General features: G+C 37.9%; 1 protein-coding gene across 2 annotated transcripts in view; it reads left to right on the forward strand.

Moving 5' to 3' along the window:
• The first annotated feature begins 5798 nt into the window (after positions 1-5798).
• LOC124155588 (annulin-like) overlaps positions 5799-12221 on the forward strand; it is a 129043-nt gene continuing 122620 nt past the window's right edge. The window contains exon 1 of one of the 2 annotated variants that reach the window (XM_046529543.1): positions 5799-6279. In XM_046529543.1, coding sequence (XP_046385499.1) covers positions 6087-6279 — 193 coding nt within the window. In that variant the 5' untranslated portion in view covers positions 5799-6086. The remainder of the gene's footprint in view (positions 6280-12221) is intronic. The other variant, XM_046529544.1, reaches the window with a different exon arrangement.

A 12221-nucleotide genomic window follows, 5' to 3' on the forward strand; every position in this document is an offset into this window, starting at 1 on the left:
TAATATCGGTAAAAGAAGGTAGGAAACGTCCGTCAAATAACTTCGTCATAACTATTTTATTCGCTGCTAAAACCCCTTCTGCCTTCGACGGTGATAAGTAACGGAACAAGCAACAATGGGTGCGGTATCTTTGTCGTTTGAGGCTGCCTTGCTCTCGTCTGGGCTGTTGATCTATGGTAGACGTGAAATACATAGCCAGGACTAGATTTTTTGAGTTTACTATTCAAGACAATAGAAGAGTGGGGTAATGCTCGTTCCAATTCCTCTTACGTGAGTGAATCCATTCAACTCTATTCTTTGGGAGCAGTAAATTACGAGTGCGATGAATATTCATCCAGGTGATCCGTGTACTCCATAAACTTGAGGGAGATCATCTCTTCTTCCATTGTATCAGACAGCTCAACGCTAGACCTTTATAAGACCAGCTAGAACCACTGTATTTCTGAGAACTCTGAAGCATCGATAGAAAATAAGAAATGATGTTGCTACTCAGATTATTTATTTCAGGGAGAGGGGTCGTTTAAAAGGGAAAATGAATTTTGAGGAAGTTTATTGAAGGGGTTACAACTAAGGCAATATCTTACAAAATATCTGGGGTTTTGCAACGCTTGCTCTGAAGAGTTGATTCTCAACATTTGGTAGGGTAGTGAGCAATGGTTCGCATGTATCTATCAATAATCTATTTCGTCCAAGATCTTGTCTATGCCGAAGTACTTCTCATTTTAAACTCCGATCAAGAATACAATTGCAAAGATAAAAGCTAAGGAGAATGGAGGTCTATTAATGCGCAATTGCTGCTAAAAATTATTCGTGTTGAATTTATTTAGCCTTTTTTGTGAAAATAGGCTCTCGAATGTTATTCAATTAACTTCACCAAATTATATTGGTATTGGCTTTTCACTCAGAAAATAAAAGATTCTTGCTTTTAGGGTATGAAGACAAAATTGCCACTAATCTCCTTGTGATGGGAACTAGAAGACAGCCTCCAAATGTAATCATAGACATTATACTAAAGTAAGTCAATACTTTTACAAATAGAATATTTTTATCAGCTTATCATTTAGCATATCATTATTTAATATATCATGGCTTATCAGTCAACCCTTCAATATTCCTAATATTAATGACTGAATATATCTGCTTTGACATAATTTATGATACTTATACTATTAGTATCAACCACTTTTACTAATAATATGTTTTATTTATTTTTTGATACAGGAATTATATTTAATTATCGAAGTCTCGGCTGATTTATTTGCGATCATCAGGGTTTATTCTATCCTATTTACAATTCGATCTCAAAATTATAGTGGCCAGGATTTGTTTAATTTTAATCTAATATTTTTATAAAAATTAAAGTTCATTAAACAAGTTTCAGTCACAAAAACTATATACTTGTATTTCAAAATGTTGATCATCGTACACTGTAAAAGTATCTGACCTGAAGATGTTGTTAGGCTTGCCGAAAAAACTGTCTTCATGAGGCTGCAAACGATTCCGTGGAAGCTCGGGAAACATGTGTAAATGCTGAGGGTTGAAAGAGACAAGAAAACCTCGAAAATCGGCATCGCGTTATGACACGTAAGTCATGGATAATTTCCAAATTCCTGCGCGAAATTGACATTTCTTATTCGGAATTCAGCGGCCAGATGGAGCGTGCAGGCGGTTTATCGGATCATATGAATTGCGAAAGGACTCGGTTTCACTCAAAGGCAGGAAATTGATGGTCGAGATACGGACATGGAAAAATGAAAAAAAAAAGAGACTCGACAAATCCGTCTCGATAAGTGATTGGAATGTAAATTATGAGTATTTTTTACTAGCGGAATATTCTTCTTCGACTCTGAGGGCAAAGATCCTCAGTCAGCTGTTAACAAGGAAAAAACATGTTCAAAACTTTAATTACTCGAATGTAAGTGCTTGCATTAAAAATTTGATGAATGTTTTCATTGATCACTATGTTTATAGAGGTATTGGTAGTTTTATTGGCCGACCCTTTAGATAAACAAAAAATAGCTCTCTAAAATTTTTATGTAAATAGAAATACTAAAAAATGAATGCAATAAACCAAATTTAAAAATTTTGTTCTGTACGCAATTTATTGAATTCTTGACTACACATGTTTCAATGCTTTCGCTTCATCATATTCTTATTCTATTCGGCAGTGTTGGCTAAATTTGAAAGGAAAGTTGGAAAGAGTTGGAAAGTGGAAAAATTGTTTGTAAAAATATATTAAATCGGGCGGAAAAGATTTACAACCTCCTATCTCACAAGATTCTGTGGCACCTGTTGAGATATGATCAAAGAAGGCTATTCGGGCTTTCAGCCGGGTGGTCTCTCTCCATTCTGCCGACGTTTCGGAACTCGAATCGTGTTCCATCCTCAGGGTTCGGTTTTATTCTCAACCATTAGTAGAGTAAATTATGAGTATTTTTCAATGGTGTAATATTCTTCTTCGGGCAAAGATCCTCAGTCAGTTGTTAACAAGGAAAAAAACATGTTCAAAACTCAAACCAAGCCCGAATAGCCTTCTTTGACTATATTCGCAGGGAAAGCATCAGATCTTACTTGTCGGGATACGAGTTTGGATCGCTTTTGCTCTCAGCATAATCCAGTTTTACGTACTGTGTTTGTACTAAACCTAATTTCACTAAGAGCTTCACTTTTGCCCCTTGGCTTCCAGGGCCCACGTACGCGAAAGCGCGCTTCGGCTTCTGCGCTTGGGGCCATTATTGAATTGGCCAAAAACTTACATCACGTGATGAATCTGACGGGTTTGGTTGGCTGAGTACGACAATAGCATTTGCTTTCATGTTGCTTATTTCAATTGCAATTTTTAGGTTCATTACATTTAGTATTTTAAAAAGTAAAAATATCAGGATTTTGATGCATTAAATTTATATTTATTTACAAATAATGTTAGCGGGCGTAACTTCGTGGAAATCCTAAATCGTGGGAGTTGAAGAAATTTTAACTTCGCCATTTACTTATGTTTTTTTGTCAGACCACGGCCGTGGTCTGACAAAAGTATGAGTATGACGCATGTATATTTTTTCTGTTTTTTGAGCATGCTTCTCAAATACACTTGTACTTATGGAGAAACCACAGGAAAGTGCGCTATGAATTGCTCCAAACCATTGAAATAATTCCACCCCTTCTCCAGTAATGCCTGATGAAATGTCAGGATTCTTTTAATGTCAAAATTCTGATACTATGTACAATTTCTTCCCGTTCATTTCGATGACCAAGGGCATCAGTAGAGAGATCTGCGCCTCTATCTTTTTCACTCCTTTCACAGTTATCTCCTAACTTTCATCTTCCAGAAATAATTTAATGGGTCTACAATACCTAATCGAAGATGGCCTGGTATTCTGCCATAAGATGTTGTTTTTATCATTTGATTTTAGGTGACATAGAAATGGAAAGCATATAGGAATCGTCCACTGGACCTAATTCCTTCCGAAATACAAATCTTTGCTTATATTGCTTGTGCCCGTTACTCCCATTTTAACCCCATTTAAATATCATTGTTAGTTTGAATTCATTACCAGACCGAAAGAAAGCGGCGACAACATCTCTCTGAGCCAAAATAGTGTTATTCACTAGAGCCAGTAATTTGACCTCGGCCGAAGTATCAGTAATGGTCAGTTCTTGTGATGGGGGATAGCAAGACAACTTTGAGTTCAAATTTATCTTGTATGAGGGATAAATATCGCATCGTCTCTGGTTGGCCTCTCTTCTGATGTTTACGCACTTTTGCTTAATAGGTTTTTTTCCATGGAAAAGGACAAAGCTTCTGATGATGAATGTGGTATTTGAATCAAAGGTGAAGACAATTAAGCCTTCTTATAGTTGGTAGCTCTCTTTGGTATGTTTTCAGTTATGTCTTTTATAATTGCAGCCGCATATTTTTTCCCAGAGCTTGGCAATGAAATCTGGCTTGCAAAACAAGGTTCTACTTTCGAGATATCCTGCAAAGAGACTGTTCACATCTACCAAAATCTGCCGTATTTTCTGGAGCACTGTTTTCACTTTTTATCAAAATTACTTTAAAATAGCATCACAATTTTCCTGATGTCCTTTGAGGTATCCTCATTACAACTTTCAAATCCTAATTTATGTTCTACGCATTTAATAAATCATCTATAGTCTTTTTTCCCTCAGCAATTATAACAATTCCATGCGATTTACCGCCGGTACCTTGAATCGCTCTGAATGCGACATGATTTTCCCTATCTATATAAAAATGTAAAAAAATTGTAAGCCATGTAATAACAATACCATAATTATTAATAAAAATGTATATCGTACAAAACTACAATAGTTAAAATTAAAAATATTTCTTCTCTAGCGTAATTTATCCCGATATTCCAGGCGTCGTCCGAGGAAATGCCCCCAGACCCGCGTCTCAACGGCTTTCGTTTGTTAACTTCATAGAACAAAAAGGGCATTATTGTCAAAAAGCGCAAGTAGGCGCAAAATGTGATAAAAGTATCTATAACTATAAGGACGTTTCCATATGTCTTTGAAGGTTTCGCAATCCTACCTCGACATATATTTTTTATAAGTCAATTTAAACAATTGAAGTCGATAAAAAACGAGGTTTTAAAGACTGAGTAATTGCCATTTGAAATCTAGTATTTTAAAGCAATTATATTTGAAGAAAAATCACTCTAAATAATGCTATATACCGATGACTATAAGATCCCGTTATAAATTGTCGTTCCTTACGTTATTGCTATCTAGCAGGTACGTGTTAATGCTAGCGAGTCAGCCACCGTCTGGGTGTAGGCGGATGGTAGGCAATCTCAATGCGTGACTTTGCAGCTGCATAACATTGTTATAACTTATATAAACGTTGTAAAAGTTACCAATCATGATGAAGCATTTAATAGCGGATATCGCGACACCTACGGCGACTTTATTTTTAAAAGTTGCAAAACTGACTTTTGTCCCGCTAGATTAGCGATTGGGACCACTGTGCACGGGTTCGAATCAAAGTGTACCTTGAGGAGTTGCTATGTAACAAAATCAGGGTCGGGAAAAAAACTTTAGGAAATGTGGAAATAGCGAATATTTAATTTCTTCAACTCTTACGACGATACTATACTTATAAATGCATTGTGTACAATACTGATACTTTTTCTTCTTCGTGAGTATAAAATTTGATGGAAATAGCATGATTAGAAACTTTATCGTCTTCGTCAACCTTTTATACCCATCCGATTCATCTCGTGCTCTAGGTTTTTGCTATTTCAACCTTGGTCTTATGCACAGAAGAAAGCTGCATTGATTTCGTTCTTTCAACTTATGCACAGTATTTCGATACTAACAAGATTGTAATATTGGTACACTGTAGCCCTCTAGTTCTCCCTCTCCCAAGATAGTTTCTTTCTTTTACCTCCCTGATACTCTTCTTTCCCGTATCCATCTTGATCTACCTAGGTTGGTTCTTCCCTTAGGAAATTTTTCCATACATTATATTTTTCCACGTAATTCTTGTTTCTCATTATAGCATCTTACACCAGGACCCGGTCTCGAAGGTCTCCTTTGTTTCCATTTTCCAGACCAGATAATACGGAGGTTGGTGTTTCAATGTCGGCCTCGGATTTTGTTACTGCGCAGCCACCACGTGCACTCTTGTTGATGTTTCCTCTGAGGTGCGTACGACCGGTTGCTTGGCATCGGTTCTGCGAGAGAGTAGGCGGGGCGGCAGGAGGGTGGGAGAGGAAGAGGGGGAAGGGAGAAGGAGGAGGCATTTCCCTGAAGAACGACTTCGAAATACGAGGAGAGAGAGAGAGAGTCGGTCACGCCTTCGAGTCTCGCCTATGCGTTTCAATCCTTCAGTCCGTCGCCGGCCACCAAAGCGATAGCCAGAAACACTGATCGCTCCTCGACCCTTTCCTCACGTTGTACCAGGCCTATTTGACGTCCACCCAGCCTGTCCAAATTTCCTCCGCCTAAAGATTCTTTTAGCTCGAAGGAAAACCTTTGAAATTGCATCAACATATTGAAGGAAACGTCTTGTCTGCTCTGCACCACTCCCACGAGACCCCTCTTCGAATCTCGACCGTAGGTGAAGAATGTTCTCGTACGTGGGGAATTCGGTGAACAATGTCTACCGGCGCGTGTGGCCTCCTTGGCGGACCCGCCAGCCGGCTGCGCCTCCTGTCTCGCCGTCTCCCGCGCCTCCCGTCCGCAGACACAGCCGACCGCTTCCACGGCCACCACCAGCAGCCATCTCGCCGGTCCCGGTAGCCGCCTCCACCGCTGGTGGTGAGTCACCTCGACTGCTCTTCGTATTTTTCACGTGGTACCCTATCTTACGCTATCAGCGTATCTTACGCTGGTTGTGTAATTGGCATGGAATACCCATGGTTACATGCCAGAATTGGAAACTTAAAGTGAACTCTCATTCGGAGTAATAGAGACTTAGTTATTTTCCGCACATTCATTTTAACCATTAATTATTACTTTGCTATTGACATTTTGTCGCCAAATCTCTATATCAGTCATCATGGGCGTACCCAGCGAGGGGCAGCTGCCCCCCCTTAGAAGCAAAAATCGCAAAAGTCTTTAAGCAAAATCATTACTGAATTGAGAAAGTATTCAACAAATTTTCTTTAAACCCACGAAAAATGATACGTATTAGTATGATATATGTAACTAAAATAAGACTATTTTTTCAAGGAAATGATTCATAGACTAATAAAGCTCTGTTATAATTTTCTTAAAATGTTGGTTTCATTCACCTTATCCATGCCAAAATGTCACAATTTGGCTTCCACCCCCCCTAGACCATGGATTGCCCCCCCGTAGTTATGATCATGGGTACGCCCTTGTCAGTTGTTGCTCATTAGATATAAGTCATTTTCTTTAAATATCTCTAGCCATATTAAAATGTTTCATGGTTATAAAATGGCGTATGCCGTTGGAATGTAATAAAATAAATAAACCTACCCTTTCGACATTAATTGTGTCATCCTCAAGGGTACTACTACTCTCAAGGGTTAAATAGACGTAGCGAGGATAATTACTGAGTCGTTATTACTCCCTTTAACATGACTATAATCCACGGCATTGAACCAACGACGATTCCCGAAAAACCACATCAAGGTGCAGTACCCATGGAATAACCGCGGACTAAACCAGCTATTTCCATCATTGTATTTTAATTGCCATTAGACATAATTACATTTTGATTTGTGTTTAGTATAAATTTAGTGCAGAATGGAACATGCGCCCAACGTTTTTCGTTTTATACGGAGCAAAATGGTTTAGAGACTCGCTCAGTCTCATAGAAAATATATTTTATTGTTTATTGGTCGCGAGAAAATCGTTCTTTTTGTAAAACTTTATTTTTTATAAGTTAATATTTGTTCTAAATATCGGCGTCCTGGGTGGATAAAAATAAAATAATTTGGGTGGATTAGAAAATAAAATACTTTGAAATTTTATTTCATTAAAATTCTGGTATCCCCCATGCTTTGTGAATACTAAATTTGGTCTAGGTATTTTCGTCCCATCTTCTGGGAGTTCATGCATTCGTATTATGGGTACTGGAATACCCAGACGGCATACATGGGCATATGAGTACCGGTGCTCGCGTATCGAGGTAATCTGACTCTAGAAGGCATTTGAAACACTCCTAGATCGGGCTACACGAGCCATCACTTTCGATCTCTCGAAAGGAACTGACTTGTCTGATATCTTTCCTATTCAGCGTTTGTAATGTAGCCATTGTCACATTATTTTCTCCACCGCCACCATTAACCGCCAAAAAGATTTTTGCTCTTTACGATGAATGGCGAAGAAATAATGGGTTTATTTTATCATATAGTCAGCCAGGTGCTACCGTACCGCAGAATTCGAAAACGAGGTCTATAATTAAACAGCCTCTTTTGTGTCAACATCTGCCTAATCTTGCGTACAAGTTCCATTCAGTCAATGATCGAGGTTTCTCGGGACATAAGGAACTTCAAGGACACAAGGAGTTCAAGAAAGCTTGTCACAGTACGCTGATATTTTAATTGAAACCAGTCTCTTCAAGTAACCGACATCGTCTGGGCCTGATGATGTTCACAATTTCATGAAACCGGTCGTAATTACGCGTTTTATTTGATAACTTATTGTTTTTTCGTCATTTCATTTTCATATATACTGCCTGCAAAGTTTCTCTGAGTCTAATATTTACCTTATAAACTTTGGGTGGACACAAGGAAAGAACAAGTATAAAAGCAAAAAGGATAAAAGTAAAAGATATGCCTTCCGTATGGGCTCCATCATTTAATGTTTTGGCTCAAATCTGATTTTCTCCGTTTGAAAGCTTTAAGGTAATTGTTAAGTCGGTTTATGTCCTATAAGAAAAAAGCTTACCGGCACACGTGCATAGTGTCTCGCAAACTTTTGGAAAATTTGATGAGAAATTCAATGCCATCAAAATTTCATCTCCAACATTTTGAGAAGCAGTCGGAGAATTATCCTTAATAATTTGGGAAAACAGTTTGATATTACATACACTACCTTTACATGACTTTAAAAAATAATTTGCCACCATGAAAAGTTTTCGACTTCAGTGAAAGGTATTTTTTTACTATGATAAAAATAAAGCAAGCGGAAAGCTAATTTTTACTGACATGAAATAGAGGACTCAATTTGAAAGAGAGTTAACATGATAATTACTTTCAGCGGAATTACCACCATACCAATAGGCGGAAATGAAATAATCTTTATTGAGTGCAATGTCTATTTTATTACTACCCTGACTGATATTTACCAATTGGTTCAAATCTTTAAAACCTATGTGCCATGCTTCCCCCAACTCTTAATCAAGCTACCAAAATTTGTCGCCGTTGGCATTATAACCTAACAATATGACACTATTTAGCATTTCCCACCCATTGAAACTTATTTGCTGATATAAAATTGCATATATAAATGCATATTGTTTATGACACAGTCTTCTGTTATTGGTATTCATTGATTGATAGATTCCAATAGATTCGCTCGTTAATGATGTTAATGTCTCGTACCACCGATGATGAATGATATATACTTACCAATAACGTTTTCTAATAACTATGAGTGCTTGGAAGACCACGTATCATCCGCTTTAGGTACAGAAATATCACCGATAATATAATGTATGTAATGTTCAACGCTTACACACCTCTGACTCGCGATTACTATTGCTTTCTTTGGTAACCACCAGGTTCTTATCCGGATCAATGACTCGTTCATTTGCACCAGATTATGTTTTTTTGCATCCCAGATGAATCAAAGTAAAATGTCCCCCTTTTTTATTGATTCATGCTGTGGAAAAAAATTACGCGGATATTTTCTTTGCGTTACGTATGCAAGGCACGAGCGTGACTGTAAGCCATAAAACAGCGGAACTCAGGTTTACATCAGCTTAGAATTTAAGAAATGCTCCGTGCAAGAATAAAGCCTCTGCTATTTCTACGAAATCCGTACGTTCAGTCTAGATAATACGCAACGCAGTGGCGTTTGTGGGCCCTCACTCAGGGGGACTCAGCCTCCTTCTGCATGCCCACTTTATGATATTTAATATTTAAATAAATACAACTAGTATATATATGAAGAAATATCACTACATTTCGCGGACATGCAAAAACTAATACAGATTACGGTACTTAACTTTTTCTTTATATTCCTTATTTAGGGGTGTCCGGCCTCCATTTAATACACCCCTGACATAACATAAATACCATATAGTCATAGCCAAAAGGTTGGAAATAAAATTTTGGTGGTGATCTACCGGTTTCATTTTTATGGAAGCCGGTTTATCAATTATGCATAATACATCACATCCGCTCTCACCTCTCTTAAGCAATTGTTTTCAGTAATTAAACCCTTCTTTCTCTTTCTACCACGTGACACGGTATGCTCAACATCTAAACTCTATTCCACCCCCCTTAATTCTACTAAATCTGATTTCCCGGTATTTAAAGTTGGTCTCTCTCCGATTTACATCATCAATCCTCATCGACGCGACGTTTTGGAATACGAATCTTTCACTTTTCTCTAGGTTTAAGTAGGAGTTGGTCTCATGGGCTGCAAATTCTACGCGGATTGAATATTTAACGTAATGCGAGACTCGATAAGTTTTCAATACTTGATTAAAGATATTGCATTATACCTCGTGTGTACTTGTATTTCTTTCGCTGTCCTGAAATTCATTCCATAACGTAGCTGTAAAAAAGGAGAATAATTAATTTTTAATAAGTATGTATTAACATTTAACTAATCAGCATTTATTTAGAAACTAAATCAATAATCATTTTTGAAATTATGTATTCATAAAGATAAATACAAAAATATGGTTTGGGTAATACCTCGGTAATGAAATTGGATTGATGCTAAAAAAACAGGGCTTTCTTCTCACAAAATAATCACCAAGGGCAAGGAAATGCATTATTGATGTTTTATAGCGTTGAAGATGAAATTAGTTAAATTCAATGCGTCTCTTGTCAACTTCGGGGAAAAGCGTTTGGCATAAATATTGTTAGCGCACGTTCACAGCATGTTCCAATGCACCCCTTACGTGTTGGAAAAGTCGTAACAACCCGTTCATGCCGACTCATTGAGTATGCAACTTTGTGAATAAGGCAATCCGGTCAAGAACGACAGACGGCCAAAAGCCTGAGGCGAATTTTCTAGAGCAGATACGACTCCCGACTCTCCTCTCCTTTGCATCACTGTCTGTGTGGTCTTCGATGGCGATAGGGTGAGTACATAGAGGAGACACCAGTCCATTCCTTAGAAGCTTGCGCTGCGCATTTTAATCGGTTTTCTTAAATGTCCGCAGCGTGGCGATGGGCGCAGAGCGATCCATTGATGCTTAGTGTTTGAAATAAGGTGTTTACTCTCGCGTTGAATGATATTGGATATTTATGAATTCGATAGATTATAATGTCATCATAGTTGGTAAAAAATCTTATGATTGGTTTGACGCACCTCTCCACTTCATTCTCCTGTCAGCTAACCTGTTCAAATCTACAAATTTCTTCTCTTTCGCATCCTTATTTACCCGTTACGTTTATATAATTCGAGGTAGTCCTTTTCCTTTCTCGTCATCCACTAGTCCCTCGACGATTATCTTCACTAGGCCATCATTTCTCAACATATGGCCGATTATGGCCGTCTCCTTATCAAGATTTTCAAGAGGCTTCTCTTCTCTCTTACTCGTCTTGGGGCTTCCTCATTACTCTTATCGTTCGATAAATTTGATCCTCATCATTCTTTTGAAGCATCAAACGGATCGAAGGAGTGACGAATATAGATTTCGATCATAAAATAAAACTACTTTGCTCTATTCCACACTTTATTTTAAATAGTACGACCCGGGTCGTACTATTTAAAATAAAGAATGAATTTTGTAAATCAATTCAAATGTATGGTAGCCCGTATAGTGGCCCACAGGAGAATCCTCTATGAAAATAATCTTGATTTGCGCTGTTACCGGCTACAGTAGCCGTGCTAAGTTCATCGCAAGAAAGAAAAGCACTTGTCTTTTTTGAAAGGATTTTTTCGTTAAAATGGGGATAGTAAATTACTTTTTAGTTTTCGAGCCAGAGAAAAGATAAAAGAAATTCTGCTCTCATCTTTTGTTGTGTGAATCACGATAAAAACTAAGCTGGTATAAATGTATAAATATTCATGTGTGTTATTTTCGCGATGGTTGAAGGTTTCTTGACGCCTTTTCCTGCTAACCTTCGCCTTGAATGTTTTGAAATGTGATAGCAGTTCCATACCAGTTCATGTTTGTTTACAGGATTAGCCGGAATTATGAAGCTACTGAATTTCTGTTCCTTGAAATTCTCTCCTCTTAAGTATTATATTCTCTGACTTGAATTCACGATTCCTAGCTTTATTCACTTCCAGCGGCGATTCCTTATAGATACTTGCACTTCAATGAACTTCTTTCGGGTTTGCGCGCGGGTCAGAGAAATTTCCGTCTCTCTACCCAATCCAAGGCTTCAGTAGCCTTGAGAATCAGCCTTTGATGGCAAGACGGGACCCGAAACGGCCGCTGCTTTAATTTCTATGACCCGCGCGCTAACCCGAGAGAAGTTCATTTATTTTATTCGCCAGGAAATATTACATGTTTACCTTCGCATCTTCGTATCTACTTATAGGCAAGATAATCTCAGTAATCGCGAGATCTCGGTCAAATAATTTTTATTTGAACTATCACT

The sequence above is a fragment of the Ischnura elegans genome, chromosome 3 (genome assembly GCF_921293095.1).
Source record: "Ischnura elegans chromosome 3, ioIscEleg1.1, whole genome shotgun sequence".
Taxonomy (NCBI): Eukaryota; Metazoa; Arthropoda; class Insecta; order Odonata; family Coenagrionidae; genus Ischnura; species Ischnura elegans.